This window comes from Lytechinus variegatus, chromosome 16, assembly GCF_018143015.1.
Source record: "Lytechinus variegatus isolate NC3 chromosome 16, Lvar_3.0, whole genome shotgun sequence".
NCBI lineage: Eukaryota > Metazoa > Echinodermata > Echinoidea > Temnopleuroida > Toxopneustidae > Lytechinus > Lytechinus variegatus.
This window is the reverse complement of record NC_054755.1, coordinates 6,252,321-6,276,798: the sequence shown is the minus strand read 5'-3', so window position 1 is coordinate 6,276,798 and position 24,478 is coordinate 6,252,321. Positions and strand designations below refer to the sequence as shown.

General features: G+C 35.6%; 1 protein-coding gene across 1 annotated transcript; it reads right to left on the bottom strand.

Annotated features, from left to right (window-relative positions):
- Window positions 1-6,230: 6,230 nt before the first annotated feature.
- On the bottom strand, window positions 6,231-7,992 carry LOC121429413. Its single transcript, XM_041626393.1, has 2 exons — window positions 7,716-7,992; window positions 6,231-7,005 (listed from the first exon to the last, which is right to left on the bottom strand). Exons 1-2 carry the CDS (start codon window positions 7,985-7,987, stop codon window positions 6,360-6,362), a joined length of 918 nt encoding a protein of 305 aa, XP_041482327.1. The 5' UTR covers window positions 7,988-7,992; the 3' UTR covers window positions 6,231-6,359.
- Window positions 7,993-24,478: the final 16,486 nt, after the last annotated feature.

Here is a 24,478-nt window from a genome sequence, read left to right as displayed (position 1 = left end):
CTCCCACCATAACCAAGAGTCCAAAACCAACAAACAAGAAGAACAATAATGATAGCCTTTTAGGGCCCCATGGGAGACCAACTTTATGTTGAATGAGCACCCTGGTAAAATATTTAAATAAATAAACAAATAAATAAATACGTGTATCAACAAAGGGATCAACAACAACATTTCTCATAAAAATGAGATCAGCACCCTAGTTCTAATTCCTCACTCTTCAACCTCTATCCTTCTGCGATTTATGTTTGCCGCCCTCTGTGTTCACGCCTCTTACGCGCACACGGTATATTAACAAGGACCGTGTGCGCGTAAGAGGCGTGAACACAGAGGGAGAAAATAAAGAATCGCTATAAATAATTTTTTAAATATTTATTATAATCTTTTTAAAACTTTAATACAAAATGTTACGAGGGTAATGAAGCCATGTACTCATGTTATTATAGTCATAATCAGTACGAAATAGTAGTAGTAGTAGTAGTAGGAGTAGCAGTAGTAGAAGTAGTAGTAGCAGTAAGAGTAGTAGTAGTAGTAGTAGTAGTAGTAGGAGTAGGAGTAGTAGTAGTAGTAGTAGTAGTAGGAGTAGCAGTAGTAGAAGTAGTAGTAGTAGTAGTTTTAGTAGTAGTAGTAGTAGTAGTAGTAGTAGAAGTAGGAGTAGTAGTAGTTTTAGTAGTAGTATAGTAGGAGTAGTAGTAGGAGTAGGAGTAGTAGTAGTAGTAGTAGTAGTAGTAGTAGTAGTAGGAGTAGCAGTAGTAGAAGTAGTAGTAGCAGTAAGACTAGTAGTAGTAGCAGTAAGAGTAGTAGTAGTAGTAGTAGTAGTAGTAGTAGTAGTAGTAGGAGTAGTAGTAGGAGTAGGAGAAGGAGTAGGAGTAGTAGTAGTAGTAGTAGTAGTAGGAGTAGGAGTAGGAGTAGGAGTAGTAGTAGTAGTAGTAGTAGTAGTAGTAGTAGTAGTTTTAGTAGTAGTAGTAGTAGGAGTAGTAGTAGGAGTAGGAGTAGGAGTAGTAGTAGTAGTAGTAGTAGTAGTAGTAGTAGTAGTAGTAGTAGTAGTAGTAGTAGTAGTAGTAGTAGTAGTAGTAGTAGTAGTAGTAGTAGTAGTAGTAGTTTTAGTAGTAGTATAGTAGGAGTAGTAGTAGGAGTAGTAGTAGTAGTAGTAGTAGTAGTAGTAGTAGTAGTAGTAGTAGTAGTAGTAGTAGTAGTAGTAGTAGTAGGAGTAGCAGTATAGTAGAAGTAGTAGTAGCAGTAAGAGTAGTAGTAGTAGTTTTAGTAGTAGTAGTAGTAGTAGTAGTAGCAGTAAGAGTAGTAGTAGTAGTAGTTTTAGTAGTAGTAGTAGTAGTAGTAGTAGTAGTAGTAGTAGTAGTAGTAGTAGTAGTAGGAGTAGGAGTAGGAGGAGTAGTAGTAGTAGTAGTAGTAGTAGTAGTAGTAGTAGGAGTAGCAGTAGTAGAAGTAGTAGTAGCAGTAAGAGTAGTAGTAGTAGTAGTTTTAGTAGTAGGAGTAGTAGTAGTAGTAGTAGTAGTAGTAGTAGTAGTATAGGAGTAGGAGTAGTAGTAGTAGTAGTGGTAGTAGTAATAGTAGCTTATTTTTAAAAATTTTCAAGCTTTTGTTACCAGGGGAGTGAAACTACTCATCCAAGGTCCTTCGTTTCAAAAATACTTTTTTCTACAAGCTTAGGCGGCGATTTGCGGTTTAGGTGCAATTTGCGGTTTAGGGCCTTAACATACGTCCTTTGCATGGGTTGGGACTCGGCAGGGGGGCAGACTGCCCCCCCCCCCCCGTAGGTACGCTAGTGATTGTTACCCATATCTTTGATGCGTTTTGAAAATGAAACTCCGAAAAATGTACCTGATAATTTGTTATTTGATGGTACAAAAAGTGAATGTACAGCATGTCATGTGTTACAAAAAAGTCGCCAGCAGATAAACAAAATAATGTTGTTTTTTCATTCACATATACATTTGTCTGTTCACCCTCGTATTAGTTAACTAAAGTTTAATATTTTGTATTCATATTTTCATCTTGTTCAGTTCTTCGTAGTAGGGCATAGCTTGCTTGGCTAGTCTGATAACATCCGGTGGCATCTTTTCTACTGGGACGGTTGGTTTTAGCGGAAGAAACCCGTCTGAGAAGACTGCCGTTTCAAAGAAGGCAACGGACAACTTGATGATGTCGTCGCTTGCTGTCTTCCAGGTCTTGGTGATATCTGGAGAGGCATCCCAATGAAGTAGTGAATCACTGTACGGAAGACCGGTCAGGTGACAGAACTTCTTTAGCACCTTCGCAGGGTTGGCCAACAGGTCGTTTGTGTTGATGACGATTGGGTCGGGGTCCAGGTTGTCACGAACGTATTTCAAGAATTCTAAGGTTGCGCTGTAGAACTCGTTAGCTTTCATGAGTGGGTCGTCGTATTCCATGTCGAAGGCCTCCTCGTCGTCAGGATCACCTGTACGGATACCAACGTTTGTAAGGTGTTTGTACATGGCTATTCTGTAGGAAGTGTACAATCTGTAAGGATCCCGAATGAAGAACACGTGTTTGAATCCGGATGGTAGGTACGGTCGAGTTGCCTCGTCTTCAAAAACGAAATACCCTTCTTTGGCAAATATATACTTGCTACTTGACCGTTCAATGCCCTTCTTCACGCTACCGTATCTAAACATGAACAATGAAAATATTGGTAAATGAATTTTAACACTATAAAGCACAGATCGTATTTTGATAGTATTTTATACATCTATAAATGTGTAATACTAAAGATCCCCCACCGGCAAAGAATTATTACCGCCGCTGCCCCCCCCCCCCAGTTTTACTCTCATTCCCTTCGATTTCTGATTCTTTACTTCTCCGTGCTCATGTTTACACATTTTCAATTTTTCACTTTGATTCTCTTCTCATTCTTCTTGTAATGTTTTTTTCTCCTTTTTAGCGCCCTTTAAGGCAGAAGCTATATAGAGCTTATGCTACGCGCGCGGCGCGGCTTAGCGCCTGTCGACTTTCGTCAGTCCATAATTTCTTAATGCTTCTTCGTAATTCATTTCATGTCTGATTTTAATTAGTATCAATTTCACATTATTGAAATATTTTCTGCAGTGGGTGTCCAAATAAAAACAGACCATTTTTCAGAATCAATTAAAATTGAATTAAATGTTCAGGAGTGAAAATCAATGGCCGCGACAACATGGGTAATCTCGTGAGGAAGGGTAAACATTTTCTGAAAACTAAAATGGTCAAATGAAAGTCACCTCAAATTTCAAACCCAACAGTCAAAAAAATCTGATTAAAAGCACAAAGGACATCAACACACCGTGCGGGGATGGGCCCTCGGTCTGCTCTTCCACCTCTTAAAAAGAAATAAGAGAAATAACCACATTCCTAGGAATAGTGAGCCAAAAAAGTCGAAGTGAAAGTCTAACATTAAGGAATAAAAGAGGTTTTTTGGTACTTACACCGCTCTTTCTGGGACTACGTCAGTTCCAATTAGACGCCCAAACAACTTGGCGGCTTCCCGCACCTGCTCTTCATGGCCCTCATATTCCAGGGGCATTTTATTGCCAGTCTGACTCTCATACTCATTCTTCATGAAGTACGCTCGTGAAAACCGTTCAAACCAAATCTCGATTCCGTCAACGCCACTCAGACACTTGCATACAGCCGTGGAGATGGTTCTTGGCAAGACCCAAGCGATTATTTTAACCGAGGTTTGTTCGGAATCGGCCATTTTTGGTTAAGCGAGAGAAAAATACAAACGAACGAGTTGCGCTAACGTATTTAAGATACGATTAGTTCTGAAGGGAAAAGAGCCACGTAGAGTATAGCACAGGGTAGTGCTATCTTGGGGTTAGTAACCATTGACCTCGAGCACACAACGGCCAAAAAGGCAATATTGATAATTTGGAATATAATTTCTGACCTTTGTACGTTGCGGACAGAATACACATATTGGACACGAGGCCTCATTTATCACTTTATTTTGTGATAAAGTTATCAGAATTCAGTCCAAGTTCACCAGCCAATCTCAATGTCAACATTTCAACTTTTATGGATTTTATATATTTTATTACAAGTACTTTGCCCTTATTCCCTTGTCCTCTCTTACTCTGTATTTGTCTGCCTCATAGGCTTATCCTTTGTCGTTCTCCCGTGACTTTATGTTCATTTACCCATAGGCCCCTACAATTTCTCTCCTTATCTCTCTGCCTTCCTCTCTATCTCGCCTCCTCCTCATTTCTGTTTTTTTTTCTTTATCGTTTCTGTATACTTCCTCTCTTTCTTTCTCTTCCACACCTTTTCCTGTATGCCTATATACCCCCCCCCCCCGGCCCCAACCCCTTTTTTATCTCTCCTATATCCCCATTACTATCTCCCATCCTCTCTCCCTCTAGTAATCCCCGTCTTGTCTTACTTTCCTCGCCCTAAATAAATAATTATATATCATGACAGAAATGAATGAAGAGAACAATATAGTTCTCCTCGACTATAATTGTTCTCTTCACTAATTCACTAATTTCTTTCATTACGTATTCAAATAAAAGAGTTTCTAAATGTGTTGTGCATGTATATTTTCTAACATATGTATTTGGTCCATATAAGACCAAATATATATATATATATATATATATATATGTATATATATATATATATATATATATATGTGTGTGTGTGTATGTATATGTTGTGTGTGTGTGTGTGTGTGTGTGTGTGAAGTTATACATGTACAACAGCTTTGGCAACTCTTTTTATTAAATATTGTGTGAAAGAAATGGATGAAGAGAACCATATTTAGATATACATATATATGTTATGTATTTTTTGTGTGAGTGTTCTGTGGGTTGTGCATTTACACGAATCGTTGATTTTTTTTTGAATAAATTTATATTTTGTTGTTTTTATTGTTGGGTTGTTTTGTTCTGAAGCATTCTTAATTCATTTTAACATACTTAGTACTCAAGCAACCGCGCACACTTACTCACCTTGCACTCAAACACGTTTTAAAAATCATACTTTTTTCCATTAGTGCAGGTTGACATTACATATGTAAAATACTGCATATCCTTTAGTTATAAACCCAATATACAATACCATAAATATGGCAATAAATACGAAGAATTTAAGTATTTTTGCAATATAAAACTTCATAGCACTTTGACCAACAATTTTACTGTTTATAAACGCTTAAACACGTTTAAATAATAAATTGTACTTTTGGATGGTAGCCTGGCATTCCTTGTATGCGTGCGTACTGTAAACGGCTGTGTTCTTTGGACAGCATAGGGGCGTTATATTGTAATGTACGTGAAATGATGATTCAATTCAAGGTTATCAAAAAAAAACATGAGTCGCAGCCAAATTAATGACTGAATTGGTCATGTATTCATAGTACAAACAATTAAAAGACTCATTGCATGTTTCAAACATTAAAAAAAAACAGTAATCTTGGTAAAAACTTACAAAATGAATATGTATGTAAGTAAATAAGGCAAGAATATTTGGACAATGAAAATAAGTAATATACGGTATATATGATCATGAGGAAGTGGTAAATGAAGGAGAATAAAACAAAATAAGCAAGTTTTCAAAGATCATTAAAATATGTGGATATTAAATAAAAGTGTTGCTTTTCTATTAATTATAAAATATAAATTTATGTTGCAAGTAGGCATATTTAAGTAATTGCTTTTCAAATGAGTCTTTATTCAGGAGATTTGTGAAAAATGGTATGGGGCTATTGCGGAATTGAATTGCTTACATTTGAATTTCGTATATAAGAGTTTGTCGGAGACTGAAGGAGGTTGCCATGCATTTGAATGTTGGATGTTTGCGGGTTGAAGACGTTGCAAAATCTAGGTTGAGTTTCTCCCTTCTGAAATAAAGAATGGGAGTTTCTCATGATAGACAAGCACTGGAATAATCTGTGTAGTTTTGCATTGCCCAACATAATTCTACGAGATTCTTTTATACTTGCTCTAAACTTCTTACATGTTTCTGTGTAATTCCATCATCAAAAACTATTCTGTATTCCATAGGCTAACAGGACGAATACAGCCCATGTATACCAATTTCAGATTTGATAGAGACAGCCCTTATTGCTTCAAAGTACCTTGATATTTTACACACTGTCAACAATTCTTCCCAAAAAACTAATAATCATATGACATTGATCATTCAATAATACAAAATCGTACATTGAGTTTGATCAACTTTTTTTCTAATACAAGGATTTTATGATCCAGCCTATCAAAAGCCTCTGTGAAATTAATACAAAAAATATACTCTTGCTATGTTGTATTTGAAAACTGTGTATTATTATTATTTTAAGTCAACTTTTTTTTCATTGTTCACCGTTATAAACGATAGTATTATTTCCTCTTTTATATTTTAAACTGATTTATTTTCTCAAAATGTGGCATGGAGACCTTTGCCAGTTTTCTGACATCTGGTGAAAGTTTGTCTATTGGAATTGCCGGTTTTGGTGGAAGAAAGCTACTGGAGAGCACTGCTGTTTCAAAAAACGCATTGGCCAACTTGATGATATTGTCGCTAACCCTTATCCAGTTCTTGATCACGTCTGGAGAAGCGTCCCAATGAAGAAGTGAATCGCTGTAAGGAAGACCGGTAAGATTGCAGAACTTCTCAAGCACGCCAGCGGGGTCGGCCAACAGATCATCTGTGTTGATGACGATTGGGTTGGGATCCAAGTTGTCTCGGACGTAAAGCCAAAGATCTGTGATTCCGCTGTAGAATTCGTTCGCGTTCATGACAGGGTCATCGTGACCGATGTCGAAGGCCTCTTCGTCGGCGGCATCCCCTGAGCGGATCCCCACATTCGTCAGGTGCTGATACATCGCTTTCCTGTAGGATGTGAACAGTTTATGAGGCTCCCGGATAAGAAAGACATGCTTGAATCCTTTTGGCAGGTACTGTCGGGATTTCTTATCTGGAAAAGCCATGTACCCTTCCTTGACAAAGATATACTTACTGGTAGATGCCTCAAGTTCTTTCTGCACGTTATGGTATCTATAAAGCAACCCAAGCAAAAAGGGCGAATTAAAATTGGGGATTGTGTTTCTCCCACGCTCAGGATGCTCACGCTATATACCACGCCATTATTTCTTGCTACGTGTACTGAAACTTGTGCAATGCTACTTAACTAGTTCTTCATAGTTTCTTGCCATTTCTACTGCCTTTTACTTTATTTTCCTTTATTTTATTATTTGTTATCATCATACATTTTCTGCTACTTCCAACTTTTACTAGTTCTCGTTTCTGAGAGTAGGGAGCTAGAGATTTTTTTTATGTTATCAAGTGCGATTTTGGCGTACTGTCCAGTTTGGGTTTAGATCGGGTATAAATCAACACATGACCAGGACTGCTATGTTTTCATGCTTGTGCTTTTCGATTTTTAAGAGGGTCGTATGATATGTTGCCAATGATTTAAGTATGTCGACATTGCATGATTTTCGTAATTATAAAAAGCTTTATAAATATATCGATCTTTTCATATTCTAAAGTGATAGATTATCTTTGAAACAGATAATACAGGGGCCGCGGAACGGTTTTCAAAGTGGGGGTGGGAGGGCTGGTCATACAAAAAATCACAATAATATGGTCAGTTTAATGTTTTTGTACACGGTTTTGAATATAAAAAGCGAGGGCTGAAGCCACCCCCACCCCCTTCCCGGCTTCCGCGTCCCCTGTAACAGATTGTCTTATTTCAGATTACTTACACTACTTTTTCGGGAAGTATGTTGGTGCCAACAAGACTTTCAAATCGTTTAGCAGCGTCCCGTACCGTCTTCTCGTTGCCCTCGTATACCATGGGCAATTTATTGCCCGTCTGTTGCTCGTACTCTTTCCTCACAAAACTGGCATACGAAAAAAGTTCGAACCAAATTTCCATCCCATCTACGCTACTCAAGCATTTGCATAAAGCCGTTGAGATTGTTCGTGGCATGATCCAAGCCATGATCCGTACAGGAGAACTTTGACAATCAGCCATTTTGATTTTCAATCACGACTCGCATTTGAACTACAGGGAAACTCTGTGTCACTGCCCTCGATCGTCTTCCCTGTTCATGTGATGTTTGTTTTTTTATTTCGTTTATATTTTCATTTTGTCTTTTTTGGGGGGCAAAGTGCGAGTTGTATACCTAATTCAAAATAAAGACTAATTTTTGGATACGCTGATTGCAACGTATTTCCTTAAATTATGCGATTAAAGAGAACAGCAAATTAATCGCCAACTTGTATCAATATAATTTCATATGGGAGCTACCTTTAACTTACATCTATCAAATACTTCATGCGTGTTTTTCAGAGTGACAGTGCACGTGTGTACAAAGTCCAAAACAGAAGTTGGTTTTTATAGGGACAATGACCTTTTAGGAAAACTGGCGTACGGAAATGTTATAATGATGCATCAGTAAAATATAATTATTATTAATGTTATTATTGTTATCAGTATTATTATAATTTTTATTGCACTGTACAATATAATTGTTATCATTTTTATCATTATCATTATTATTATCATTATTATTATTATTTCTATCATCATCGTCATCACAGTAGAAGTAGTAGTGGTAGTAGTAGTATTTGTCGTATTAGCAGTAGTAGTAATAATAGTAGAAGTAGCAGTATCTAGTAGTAGCAGTAGTTGTAGGGCGGTGTCACAACGGCGGAAATTTTATTTCCTTGAAAGAACTGGATTCTTTCCTTAACTTAAAGATAAATTCCAGTATTGGTAACGATCTCAAAATGACTTTTTACAGAATCTAATATAATGACCACCCAAGTGTCTGTTTGTATGAATAAAAAATATGTGCCAAAGGATTCTTGAAGAAATTGTGTAATTGCTGAGAAATAAGCAAAATAAGCGCGGATTCGGTCACTTCCGTCGGGTCTTTATTCCAGCAATAATAATACACTGTCCCACGTGTTCCTATCTGTGTTGGTGATTTTCAGTGTGAACATTTTTCAGCGTAGATTTCAAGATTTCACAAAGTTCAGTTTATGTAACTGTACCAGATCTAGATCCTCGATGATATACTGACAATTAAGCCTGGATTTACAGACTTTCTCATGAAATCAGTGTTTACTGCAACTACTGGCATTTCTCTTTAAATGTTTGACAATTGTCCCTTTTTAATGGATTCCCGCTTCTCAAAATAGAAAAATAGAATAAAGCAGTCATAATAATCTGGTGACGCACGTATCGAAAGTTATTAGAATGATGGTTTAGTAATTATGTCGACAATATTGGATGCTTTATATCGTGGCCAGAAGGAATGTGTATTTCCATTGACTTTTGTTTGATATGAGATCTTGAAAGTCGTGTGGTCGGCTGATCAACAAATAAGCACATAAGTTGAAAACACGTAGAAAAAAACGAAGAAAGGGAATAGAAAAGGGATTCCTAGAGCGAGGTATGACCACAACGGAAAACAGGATGATAATGGATAAGGAAATGCCCTATAAGGCCTGCCCTATATTTATATTCCGCCATATGTAAAAGAACATTTCCCAAGAGTGCAACAGATCCCCTCTGTTGCCAAAACCAAGTGCGTATCATATTTTGGGGTTCATGAATGATGCAGATAGCCGTGAGTGGTCTTGTAATGATCCACCCCATTATCTCCATCGTTAATTCGAGAAGAGGCGTCCTCCTCCAGTACCTTGACTTCTCGACTGATTAACATCATGGCGGCGGGGGGGGGTACAATTACATGCAAATTGAAGCGACGGTCACTGTACACACACATCTTACAACGATATCTTGTTCGAATCGATTCGATTACACGACGGGCTGTCACCACGGTCACAGAAATAGATGATATCATGAAACAAAACTTTAGTTAACTGCAAGCACTAGCCAAAGAAAAAGAGGGGTAAAATCACTATAATGATGGTAATAATACTAGTATTAATGATAATACTTCTATTAAGTATAATTATGATAATTTCTTCTAAAGCATATCACGATTAGACAAAATAATAAACTATTCCAAACTGGATCTCTTCCTATCTACTTCTCCTGGCATTCACGTGGTATCGGTTGATAATCCCCTTGGCTCTTCTGATCAATGTGTGACGTGTATTATGTAGCTAAGTACAGACTTCCAACTACAAGCAAAACTGGCAAGCGCAAAACCTGGCTGTACGAGAGAGCTAACTGCATGCGATGATCTGCGCTCTTTCCCGTTTCTAGCTGACTGATCCTCCCTTTCAAAGTCACATAATGCTGATAGTGTTTGGTATCGCCTAGAACAGTTTGAAAGAAAACATTGGTGGTGCAATGGACCGTTTAATTCATACCATCCAGGACTATCAAAAACACAAGTACACGGATAAGCCATGGTTCAATGGCAGATGACATGACACTTTTAAATCCAAATAGAAGGCTTACAAACGGTGGCAATTAAGGAACCGTACAAGAGATCTTTGGCTCCTATTATTAGTATGGGATCTGAATCTAGATGTCAGCGTACCATATGCAGAACACGTACTCAGTTCTCACATACCTAGAGCAGGAACTCAAGCATGCCAAAAATAAGCAGTGGTACGTGGAAACTGGTCAAATCTGTAACTGATAGCAACAAGTCATCTGCTTGTCCCTCCACTGAAAGATGACGATGGCCATGCAGATCTTACAAAGTTGAGCTCCTAAAACAGCACCTTCACTGCAAATGCGCATCTTGAAGATGAGGGCCAAGTTCCTCCTATAAGCTGAAGTTGAAAACTGGTGAATCTGTCTCTACCATCAACTTCTGGCCTAAGGTTGTCCTCAAGAAACTACGAAATCTTGACACATCCAAGGCAACTGGCCCAGATGGCATCAGCCATCTACTTAAGAACTGTGCACTTCTACCTAAGAACTGTGCACCTAGCTGCAGCTTGCACCAGTTCTTTCAAAGCTGTACCGGCTGTCCTTGGACAGAAAAACCACACTTTCAGAGTGGAAACATACTGCCCATATTGTAGATAAGCCCAATAAATGGAACAAACAGCTGTAGATGCATGGAACTACAGGCTGGAGCAACTGTACTCGCACTTCTTGATAGGCAGCGGAAAGCACCCGGCCTCCTAAAAATTGAAAAACCTTCCAAGGTTTGCCTTTATCAACTTGAGCAACGAAGAAATGTTGCATCTCTCTGTACCTTCTACCGTCACTTTTTCCTGAAACCATCCGATGAGTTGTCTGCATGGAACCCCTCCCCCTAGCCTTGGCCCCCAATGTCAGTTTGATTACTGCAGCTGCCCATCCATAGATGGTCACTATTCCAAAGTCAAGGACGGCTCGGCTCTGGAGTTCCCTGTCAACACATTCCCTTTAGCTCCCAACATGGACAGATTTATTTGATTAGCTTGATGTAATGAAATTGTAGGCCCTACTATTATTTCAATTATTGTGTGTCAGTCATGGGCCACTTTTCATCATTTTATGATGGCAACATCAGACCCAAAGAACAATAAGAAAATGAAAATTTAATGATAGATAAATAATGATAATGAAATGATAAATAACAATAATAATAATAATAGAAAAGTGACTATAATAGTTTAAATCGTCATCATCAGTTAATGTCTTAACTGTTTTCTCTTCCAGGATTTGGAATAGATCTCGTCATCTGACCATTTCGTCTAAGCATGAAGACATCCCATATCTCATCACACTGATTATCATTCTCTTCGAAATGATGTCACCATGAGATGCGATCCAAGAACTCGTCATCTCATCTTTTGCTAAAACGATGTCGGCTTCCAAAGATAATTATCTAATATCTTGCTGGCACGTTTAGGTTATAAGATTCAATAGAACACTGATTTTACAATCCAGAAAACTGCACGTTGCGTTGTGCTGGATGTCACACAATAAAAAACTGTTTTTCATTCTGACGTAATTGTACAAGCTCTTTAAGTCACCGAGGAGAGAAAATCTGAAAATTGAGTTAATTGGCTTCTTCCCCATTAGGAATAGGTCTTAACCTGGAATGGAGCTTTTGGTTTTCCGCTGCGTACAAATCTGTCGGGAATTTAGATACAATGGTAATGGATCATCTCGAGCAGTAGAAAAAAGGTCTCTCGTTTAAGGCTTTTCCATGATGGAAATATTAAACTTTTTCAGAAAAAGGCACATAATTAGATGTAATCTTGTTTCCAAAGCATAGCACGACTTTCTATACAAAGGCAGTACATGTATTTCGGTTCGATTTTACTAATCAATATTGTCATGGTTAATATCATATCAATTGTTTAAAATATTACAATAACCAAATCAAATAAAATCAGGTTAAAGTAAATTATCAACATTATGTTTTATGTACAGTAGTACACTAACTGACTAATATAGTCTCAACCTTTTGCTCTTTTAAATGACAAATAGTGGAACGCCTCTGGCAGTCTCGCCTTCGTTACGCGATTCAATATAGCAGCAGTACTGACTATGAAAAAAAACACTATTGAATAATTATTCACAAAAAATAACATCCATATGATAATGAAATACTATGTTCATTGACCCTAAATTTATGCGACCTGAAACTCAGGATGTTCAATGATACATGATTACCCTTATGTCTAATTAATTTTCATGAACTAAATCTATAAACTTTCAAAGTTAAGATGAAATTCTGCAAATACCCCAACAGATTAAGGTTCTTTGACCCTCAATGACCTTTGACCTTGATCATATGACGTGAAACTCACAAAGCATGTTTGGCTATACTAGTATTGATTGCTCCTATGGCCAGGTTTCTCGGACCAGGGGTGTGTTTCACAAAGATTTAAGTATGACTTAGTTCGCACTTAAATGTCGACTCGTACATGATATGCAACGCGCAATCTTATTGGTCAATACGCAGTTGTGCGCGTCCTCTTGGCATGATCTGACCAATGCTGTCATGCCTTTTATACTGCGCGCAACTAGACATTTAAGTGCGACTCTAAGTCATACTTAAATCTTTGTGAAACACCCCTGTTACACCCACAAATGTAATAATCGCCCACAAATGTAATAACGCCCACAAATGTAATAACACTTTACCCACAAATGTAATAACGCCCACAAATGTAATAACACTTTACCCACAAATGTAATAATTTTTGATCGCCCACAAATGTAATAATGACTTTACCCACAAATGTAATAAATTTGAAGGGATTTTTGGCAAATCCGTTCTGAACTAAAATCGTATAGTAATGCGTTCATTTAGCACAAAAGTGCAAAGTCTGTTTTCCTGACCCGGTCCATTAACAAATTATAATATAAATCCAAAGTCTTTATTCCAGACCCTGTTGTTTCAAAAATTATAATATAAATCAAAAGTCTTTATTCCAGACCCGGTTGTTTAGAAAATAATAATATAAGTCCAAAGTCTTTATTCCAGACCCGGTTGTTTAAAAAATAATCATATGATCCAAAAGTCTTTTCTCCAGACCCTGTTGTTTCAAAAATTATAATATAAATCAAAAGTCTTTATTCCAGACCCGGTTGTTTAGAAAATAATAATATAAGTCCAAAGTCTTTATTCCAGACCCGGTTGTTTAAAAATAATCATATGATCCAAAAGTCTTTATTCCAGACCCGGTTGGTTCGAAAATAATAATGTAAGCCCTAAGTCTTTATTCCAGACCCCGTTGTTTAAAAAATAATCATATGAGCCCAAAGTCTTTATTCCAGACCCGGTTGCTTCGAAAATAATAATATGAGCCCTAAGTCTTTATTCCAGACCCGGTTGTTTAAAAAATAATCATATGATCCAAAAGTCTTTTCTCCAGACCCGATTGTTTCAAAAATTATAATATAAATCCAAAGTCTTTTTCCAGACCCTGTTGTTTCAAAAATTATAATATAAATCAAAAGTCTTCATTCCAGACCCGGTTGTTAAAAAAATAATAATATAAGTCCAAAGTCTTTATTCCAGACCCGGTTGTTTAAAAAATAATCATATGATCCAAAAGTCTTTATTCCAGACCCGGTTGGTTCGAAAATAATAATATGAGCCCTCAGTCTTTATTCCAGACCCGGTTGTTTAAAAAATAATCATATGAGCCCAAAGTCTTTATTCCAGACCCGGTTGCTTCGAAAATAATAATATGAGCCCTAAGTCTTTATTCCAGACCCGGTTGTTTAAAAAATAATCATATGATCCAAAAGTCTTTTCTCCAGACCCGATTGTTTCAAAAATTATAATATAAATCCAAAGTCTTTTTCCAGACCCTGTTGTTTCAAAAATTATAATATAAATCAAAAGTCTTCATTCCAGACCCGGTTGTTAAAAAAATAATAATATAAGTCCAAAGTCTTTATTCCAGACCCGGTTGTTTAAAAAATAATCATATGAGCCAAAAGTCTTTTCTCCAGACCCGGTTGTTTCAAAAATTATAATATAAATCAAAAGTCTTCATTCCAGACCCGGTTGTTAAAAAAATAATAATATAAGTCCAAAGTCTTTATTCCAGACCCGGTTGTTTAAAAAATAATAATATGAGCCCAAAGTCTTTATTCCAGACCCGGTTGTTTCAAAAATTATAATATAAATCAAAAGTCTTTATTCCAGACCCGGTTGGTTCGAAAATAATAATATGAGCCCTAAGTCTTTATTCCAGACCCGGTTGTTTAAAAAATAATCATATGATCCAAAAGTCTTTTCTCCAGACCCGATTGTTTCAAAAATTATAATATAAATCCAAAGTCTTTTTCCAGACCCTGTTGTTTCAAAAATTATAATATAAATCAAAAGTCTTCATTCCAGACCCGGTTGTTAAAAAAATAATAATATAAGTCCAAAGTCTTTATTCCAGACCCGGTTGTTTAAAAAATAATCATATGAGCCAAAAGTCTTTATTCCAGACCCGATGTTTCAAAAATGATAATATTAGTCCAAAGTCTTTTCTCCAGACCCGGTTGTTTCAAAAATTATAATATAAATCCAAAGTCTTTTTCCAGACCCTGTTGTTTCAAAAATTATAATATAAATCAAAAGTCTTCATTCCAGACCCGGTTGTTAAAAAAATAATAATATAAGTCCAAAGTCTTTATTCCAGACCCGGTTGTTTAAAAAATAATCATATGAGCCAAAAGTCTTTTCTCCAGACCCGGTTGTTTCAAAAATTATAATATAAATCAAAAGTCTTCATTCCAGACCCGGTTGTTAAAAAAATAATAATATAAGTCCAAAGTCTTTATTCCAGACCCGGTTGTTTAAAAAATAATAATATGAGCCCAAAGTCTTTATTCCAGACCCGGTTGTTTCAAAAATTATAATATAAATCAAAAGTCTTTATTCCAGACCCGGTTGGTTCGAAAATAATAATATGAGCCCTAAGTCTTTATTCCAGACCCGGTTGTTTAAAAAATAATCATATGATCCAAAAGTCTTTTCTCCAGACCCGATTGTTTCAAAAATTATAATATAAATCCAAAGTCTTTTTCCAGACCCTGTTGTTTCAAAAATTATAATATAAATCAAAAGTCTTCATTCCAGACCCGGTTGTTAAAAAAATAATAATATAAGTCCAAAGTCTTTATTCCAGACCCGGTTGTTTAAAAAATAATCTTATGAGCCAAAAGTCTTTATTCCAGACCCGATTGTTTCAAAAATGATAATATTAGTCCAAAGTCTTTATTCCAGACCCGGTTGTTTAAACAATAATAGTGCAAGTCCAAAGTCTTTTTCCAGACCCTGTTGTTTCAAAAATCATGATATGAATCCAAAAAAATTTTCCAGACCCGGGTGTTTAAAAAATTATAATTTTAGTCCCAAATGAGATACATTAATGATATTCCAGTGGAATAAAAATTAGAATCGAGCTTAGTCTTTTCTCCAGACGCTAATGGTAAATTGAAAATCATGCATAGTCTTTGCTCCAGACCCGGTGACTAAAAGCTGAAACTTTATAGTAATGTGTTTATATAGCACAAAAATGCGAAATCTTTTTTCCCAGACCCGGTTAATTAAAAAATTATAATATAAGTCCAAAGTCTTTTTTCCAGACCCATTTATTTCAAAAATTATAATAATTATAAAAAAAACAAAGACCCACGATCCTATTTATGTTGAATAACATGGAAATGTAGCGTAGTCTTTCTGTCAGACCCAGTTATAAAAGTCATTAAAAACACAACAACAACAACAAAACAAAGACCCTGCAACCATTAAAGGTCAAGTCCTCTTCAGAAAAATGTTGATTTGAATCAATAGAGAAAAATCAGACAAGCACAATGCTGAAAATTTCATCAAAATCGGATGTAAAATAAGAAAGTTATGACATTAAAAATTTTGTTTATTTTTAACAAAATAGTTATATGAACGAGCCAGCTACATCCAAATGAGAAAGTCGATGATGTCACTCACTCACTATTTCTTTTGGTTTTCATTGTTTGAATTATACATTATTTCAATTTTTACGAATTTGACGATTAGGACCTCCTTGCCTAAAGCACAAAATGTTAAAATAATAAATTTCCACGTGTTGCAGGGAGGAATGAAACCTCATTTCACATGACAATGACGAGAAAATAAAAATATTTCATATTTCATTTAAGAAAATACAAAAGAAATAGTGAGTGAGTGATGTCATCAGTTCCTCATTTGCATACCGACCGAGATGTGCATATAACTGTTTTGTGAAATGAAGCGAAACATTAAAATGCCATAACTTTCTTATTTTACATCCGATTTTGATGAAATTTTCAGTGTTATGCTTGTTGAATTTTTCTCTTTTTATTCAAATCAAGTTTTTGTTGGGGTGGACTTGTCCTTAAAAAAATAATTTCTTGTATATTCCTTCCTTTTTTCTATGAAAAAACCTAAATAACAAAACATTAAAATACATATGAAAAAAACTGAGAAATAAGATATCAGTAAGCAATAGGGGGATTACTTCCCGAAAACGATGAAGTTGTTGATTGACGATCTATGATATATTATATAAAAGAAAAACATTCTAACAAGAGGGGATAACCATTCCATTCCATGTTTTTATTTGGCAATAAGTCATGATTGACTATTTATGCCACCCACTGTATGAGAAGTAGGGTAACAATTTTATTTAGTATTATTTTTATTACTTCTTTTTGTCTCACCTGCATAGCAGAGTGAGACTATAGGCGCTGCTTTTCCGACGGCGGCGGCGGCGTCAACATCAAATCTTAACCTAAGGTTAAGTTTTTGAAATGACATCATAACTTAGAAAGTATATGGACCTAGTTCATGAAACTTGGCCATAAGGTTAATCAAATATTATTTAACATCCTATCAGAGTTTCATGTCACATGACAAAAGTCAAAGGTCATTTAGGGTCAATGAACTTAGACCATGTTGGGGGAATCAACATCAAAATCTTAACATCAGGTTAAGATTTTGAAATATCATCATAACTTAGAAAATATATAGACCTAGTTCATTAAACTTGGACATAAGATTAATCAAGTATCACCAAACATCCTGCATGAGTTTCACGTCACATGACCAAGGTCAAAGGTCATTTAGGGTCAATGAACTTTGGCCGATTTGGGGGTATCTGATGAATTACAATCAAAACTTAAAAAGGTTTTGGATCTGATTCATGAAACTTGGGCATAATAGTAATCAAGTATCACTGAACATCCTGGGCAAGTTTCAGGTCACATGGTCAAGGTCAAAGGTCATTTAGGGTCAATTAACTTTGGCCGAATCGTTTTTTTTTTGTGAATTACCATCATAACTTTGAAAGTATGTTGGTCTAGTTCATAAAACTTGGACATAAGAGTAATCAAGTATCACTGAACATCCTGTGTGCATTTTACGTCACATGACAATGGTCAAAGGTCAATGAACTTTGGCCATAATGGGGGTATCTGTTGAATTACCATCATAACTTTGCAAGTTTATTGATCTGACTTTTGAAACTTGGACATAAGAGTAATAAAGTATCACTGAATATCCTGTGCAAGTTTCAGGTCACATGATCAAGGTCAAAGGTCATGTGAGGTCAATGAATTTTTGCCACATTGGGGGTATTTGTTGAATTACCATCCTATTTCTGTAAGTGTATTGGTCTAGTTCATAAAACGTGGAAATAAGAGTATCCAAGTATCACTTAACATCTTGTGCGAGTTATAGTAGTTTTTAAAGTCAGCACTGCTGCTATTTTGAATCGCGTGATGTAGGTGAGACGGCCAGAGGCATTCCACTTGTTTATTATTATTATTTTTGTATATTCATTCCTTTTTTATGAAAAAAACACAAAACCTTTAAATACATATAAAACAAAAACCGAGGAATAAGATATCAGCACACAATATGGGGATTACTTCCCGTAAACGATAAGGTTGTTGATCGACGATCTATGAGATATTATATAAAAGAAAATCATTCTAGCAAGAGGGGATAAAGTTTTAACAAGTTCTTCGGTATTTTAAATTTTCAGTGTACCAAGCACCATTTGTAATATATTCACATTTCTTTTTATTAGTTACAATTCCAATAATCTCAGTGGCCTAAGATATATTTTCTGGGGTTATATTGACCCGTTAAGTAAGTAAAGAGAGAGAGAGAGGGGATTTATGTGATCAAGAAGTGATAAGATAGGAAAAAAAACTGATTTGAAATGACTGAAAGAGAGACAGGCAAAGAAAGAAGGGCCCCCTCCCACACCCGTACCAGAGTTACGGAGTTAGGCTGTCCCGTCGGTGGATTCAGGTCCATCAACATTTTGAGGTTTAATCTTTCCATGGGGCAAACGTGTGTGTGTGTGTGTGTGTTTGAGTTTTGTCAGACGTGTCTAAATCAGATATGATTATTTACGTCTGGGACCGACCTTTAACGTCACCATCCGAAAGACGTGACCAGGGCTCGAACCTCGAACCTCTGCATCAATTTGTAACTTCCCCACATAGCTTGGATTACAGGCGCACGCAACAACGACCAGTGTGTGTGTGTGTGTGTGTATTTGAGTTTTGTCAGACGTGTATCAATCAGATATGATTATTTACGTCTGGGACCGACCTTTAACGTCACCATCCGAAAGACGTGACCAGGGCTCGAACCTCGACCCTCTGCATCAATTTGTAACTTCCCCACAGCTTGGATTACAGGCGCACGCCACAACGCCCAGTCTTTAAATATGGTGTAGTCTTTGCTCTAGACCCATGCAGTTATTTCAAAATAGGAAATTATTAGAAACGATAAAAACAGACAAACAATATTAACCAAGACGCCACAATATCATTGATGTAGAATAACGTTGTTGTTGTTGTTATTTTGGGTCTTTAAGGCGCGTACCATTCAGATCTGAATATTTACGCCTTTTATTAATTTGACGTTTTTGTGGTATTCAATTCAATTCAATTTTATTTATTTCACTTCCATCAAACAAAAACAAGTTGTATACCAACTTACGGTATGCCTTATCACAGGGTTTTATAGTTTGGGAGATGCTGGTGTCTAAGTTTTTAGATTAATCTTTTGCTTAATTTGTATTTTAAGAGAACTGGATGTGGGGTAAAGACAACTCTCTAAACCCAAGCATTTAACTGGGTTTAATTTTAAAGATTGGTCTTAGCTTTGATTTTTTTTTCAATATTTATTTATCTTATAAATAGCTGGGTCTAGACGAAGGTCTAAGCATAATAATAATGTTATTCAACAGGAATAAGAATATGACAAAGTCTTATGTTTTTAAGATTGTTTGAATTAATTTCTAAATGACTGGGTCTGGAATAGAGACAACGCTCTAAACATGTGCTTTTGTACTTGGTCTTAATTTGGAGGATTGTTGGTTCTTAGATTCGTTGTTGGGGGTTGGGTTTTATTGTTTTTTTATTCTTGAAATAATTGTGTCTGGAGAAAAGTCTACAATCGATCTCCATGTTATTCCACAGTAGTTAGATTATTGGGTATTTGTTTTAGACAATTTTATTTTTAAATAATAACCAAGTCTGGAAAATGGACGTTTTCTTTGCAAATGCATAATTACAATGTTTTGTAGGGGTCTTAGTATTATTATACAAAAGAATCTGGGTGTGGGGTACAGACATATTTTTTACTGGGTGTAACTTTTGAAAACTGGTTTTAGATTTGATTTTCTTTTTTAATTCATTTCTTAGATAACCTGGTCTGGAGGAAAGAGTACGTTTTACAACTCATGTTATTCCAAGAGAATATGATAGGGTCTTATGTTAGATTTTTTTCGTAATTTTTGTAATAATTAGGTCTGGAATAAAGACAACATTCTAAACCTCTTTTTAAAACATGTTCTTAGGTTCAAGGATTGCTTGGTATTAGATTTGAAGTTATTTATATTTTTACTCTTAGCCTTATTTTGAAAAACAAATGACTGGGTCTGGCTGAAAGACTACGCTATGTGTCCATGTTATCCAGCATTAATAAGATTATGGGGTCTTTATACGGTTTTTGTTGTTGTTGTATTGTTATTTACAATTTTTGAATAACAGGGTTTGGAGAAAAGGCTAAGCTCGATTTTCCTTTTTTCCACTGGAATATCATTATGGTATCTTAGTTTGGACTTATATTATAATTTTTGAAATAACTGGGTCTGGAAAAAAGACTTTGGACTTACATTATAATTTTTGAAACTACTGCGTCTGGAAAAAGACTTTGGACTTTTGTGCTATATGAAGGCATTACTATAGGGTTTTAGTTTTTAGTTTTAAATAACCGGGTCTGGAGAAAAGACTATGCTTGATTCTCAATTTACTCATAGTGCGTATATTCACAATACGTTCAGTATAATTTAAAACAACAACAAAGACTTTGATTCCACCAGTTTTAATTAACTGGGTCTGGAGAGAAGACTAGGCTCGATTCTCATTTTTATTCCACCGGAATATCATTATCGTATCTTAGTTTGGACTTATATCATAATATTTGAAACAATCGGGTCTTTGGACATATATTATTATCTTTTGAACAACCGGGTCTGGAATAAAGACTTTGGATTTATATTATGATTTTTGAAACAACAGGGTCTGGAAAAAGACTTTGGATTTATATTATAATTTTTGAAACAACCGGGTCTGGAGAAAAGACTTTGGACTTATATTATCATTTTTGAAACAATCGGGTCTGGAATAAAGACTTTGGACTTATATTATTATTTTTTAAACAACCGGGTCTGGAATAAAGGCTTTGGATTTATATCATAATTTTTGAAACAACAGGGTCTGGAAAAAGACTTTGGATTATATTATAATTTTTTAAACAACCGGGTCTGGAGAAACGACTTTGGACTTATATTATCATTTTTGAAACAATCGGGTCTGGAATAAAGACTTTAGGCTCACATGATTATTTCTTAAACAACCGGGTCTGGAATAAAGACTTTGTACTTATATTATCATTTTTGAAACAATCGGGTCTGGAATAAAGACTTTGGACTTATATTATTATTTTTTAAACAACCGGGTCTGGAATAAAGACTTTGGACTTATATTATCATTTTTGAAACAATCGGGTCTGGAATAAAGACTTTGGGCTCATATTATTATTTTTGAAACAACCGGGTCTGGAATAAAGACTTTGGATTTATAGTATAATTTGTTAATTAACCGGGTCAGGAAAAGAGACTTTGCACTTTTGTGCTATATGAACGCATTACTATACGATTTTAGTTCAGAACGGATTTGCCAAAAATCCCTTCAAATTTATTACATTTGTGGGTAAAGTCATTATTACATTTGTGGGCGATCAAAAATTATTACATTTGTGGGTAAAGTGCATTATTACATTTGTGGGTGAAATTATTACATTTGTGGGTAAAGTGTTATTACATTTGTGGGCGTTATTACATTTGTGGGTAAAGTGTTATTACATTTGTGGGCGTTATTACATTTGTGGGCGTTATTACATTTGTGGGTGCAACAACCCCCCAGATCCTTAAACTTCTAAATTTATGATGACATTAATAAGAATAAACTTTCGTTATGGTTTCGGTGTTGTTTCCCACAACATGTTCTAGGTTCATTGACCTTGATCATGTGAACTGAAATTCCGGAATGTTCCGGAATACTTGATTACCCTTATTCCGAAGCTTCATGAAGTGGGTCCATATACTTCATAATTCATGATGACATTTAAAAAATAAATAAGTTGGTTAAGATGTCAATGTTGACCATTGGCGTAATGGGCTAAATATTTTTTGAGGGGGCTCGATCGATATGGCGTATTGCGTAATATTGATAATCAACAACAGCTGGCTCGTATTATTCATATTTAGAAACTTTAAAAAAGTGTATCAGCAAATGAATCCAGCGTGTTGATTGAAAATCATTATAACTTGAAGATTTACCGTTGATTAGAAGAAACCACATAAGATCTAATTTGCCGCATGTTTTTTCTAGAAAAAAATATGACAAAATGCTTCATGTATCATGGAAAAAAAGAGTACAGAGAAAAATTCAATAATTGTAGAGTGCCTTTGAGAACAAATTTTAATAATTTTTAATAGCATGATAGATCAATGTATTAGTGCAGTAAATTATAATTGAAAATCCGCTTGATATCTCTGCAAGATTAACATTTGGAGGGAGGGGGCTTGACTATATAAATGAGCGAATCTATATTTTATTCTGATATCAACAAACCATGTGCTTCATGGTAAAATAACGTAATTTTTCAGAGAAAAACAAATCAATGTCATCCTTATTATCTCAACGTCATTACTTTTTCTTCAGATGACGTACATAGGTTAACTTGTTGTGATTCCACTTAGGAGAGAAACCATTATTCCACGGTCACGATACTTGAAAGTATTTCATAAATATGAACATTTTTAATAAATTTCAAAAGTTTGTAATTTCACATTAATTTTGTTTGCAGTTTCCATTGTGTAAGCAAAATATCGCAAGTTCCCCCAGCTGTTATCCGTTTCAATAACTGATTTATTTTCTCTTCGTGATTTGTATTTCTTCTTGAAAACACTCATCATTTTATTACTTAAAAGTATCATAGCTACCTCAATGAATTGTATCTTTTTGAAAGATCAACAAAAAAAATGTAAATCGGACAAGCAAATCATCTTTTTCTAAAGATGTAATCTACGATGAAAGATACCAGATGGAGAAAATCAGATATTAAACAATGAAAAAATATATTATCAAAATGGGACAAGAAATAGGCCAGAACAAAGTATTGGCATTTTAAAATAATTAATGTTAAGTAATACTATTATTTCTATCACTTATCTGTGGAACTACTGCCAGTCTGGCTCTGAGAAGTCGGGCTACAACTAGGCAGTGGCCCCTGTCCCCTGTTAATGTTTAGGCTTACTTAAGAAAGCAAATTGAGGAGGGGGGAAACCAGGGGGGCAAAGAACAAAATAAGGAAGATTTCGATATGGTTTCGTTTTGCGATATGCAACATGTTATAATTATAAACAGACCCACCCCTCCCCCTCCAAATATCATCGTTTTTTATGGAACTATGTGAGACATGAACTAAGGTGGAACAAGATTCTCTCTTTGAAATGTAAATTAAAATTAGTGACTTCGATACGCTGACATACTATTACGTTAGACTACACGCAAAAGTAACTGGAAAAAAAAAATCACTTCCAATTATACGGTCCTTTTTGTCGCAGATGGCGCCATATCATATCTTGTGCACAGAGATCATAGAGATGTATACTACAGAGATACAAATTTTCTCCATCGAAAAATCCTGATAGGCTATAAAGTAAAAGATTGTAGTATAAGGTACATTTACAATACGCTTTGCCCGTGATGTCATAATTTCCCACCACTTGTAAGAGGTTCTTGGACATCAATTTGTCTTCCAACTGAACATTTTCTCTATCGCTTCGCCCACTCACATATTGTTAGTAACTATAGTTCATTACTTCATATCATGACAGATCCATTACAATATAGGAATCGAAAAGAGATGTAATGGGGCTTTAACTTAAAGATGCACAGCAAAACTGTGATGTTAACCGGTGTACATATAGAGGACCACACCAGTTATTTTACACCGGTGTTAAATTGGCGGTGTTAGTTTACTCCTATAGGTGTTATTACAACACCTTTGGTTGTTACATTTCCACTCTTTGGTGTTATGTTCAATCTTTAGGGTGTAATTTCAACACCACAGGGTGTGGTCCTCTATCAACACCAAAAGGTGTCAGTTTTAACACCAGTTTTACAGTGTGGTAGTATTATATCCACTGTTATATACCCCCGTATACATAGCCCGTGGTGTGGAGGTGTCCCCAAAATTTTGAATTTTCAGGTCAATATATTGCTACCGCCCGCCCCCCTGATCGGACCGGATTTACGCGAGTGCTTTTATCAAGGTGTATATGTGACCCATGAACTTACTAAAGATACGGGGCTGGGAAAGCACACTGGGTATCCCCCCCCCCCCACCGAAATAAACGGAGAAAAAAATATTATGTCAAATCCCTCTATCTCATACCTTTATAAATGTTGTATAATGCGATTCAGGGTCTTCTTCATGCCACAGAAAAAACAAAACAAAAGAAAAACACACAC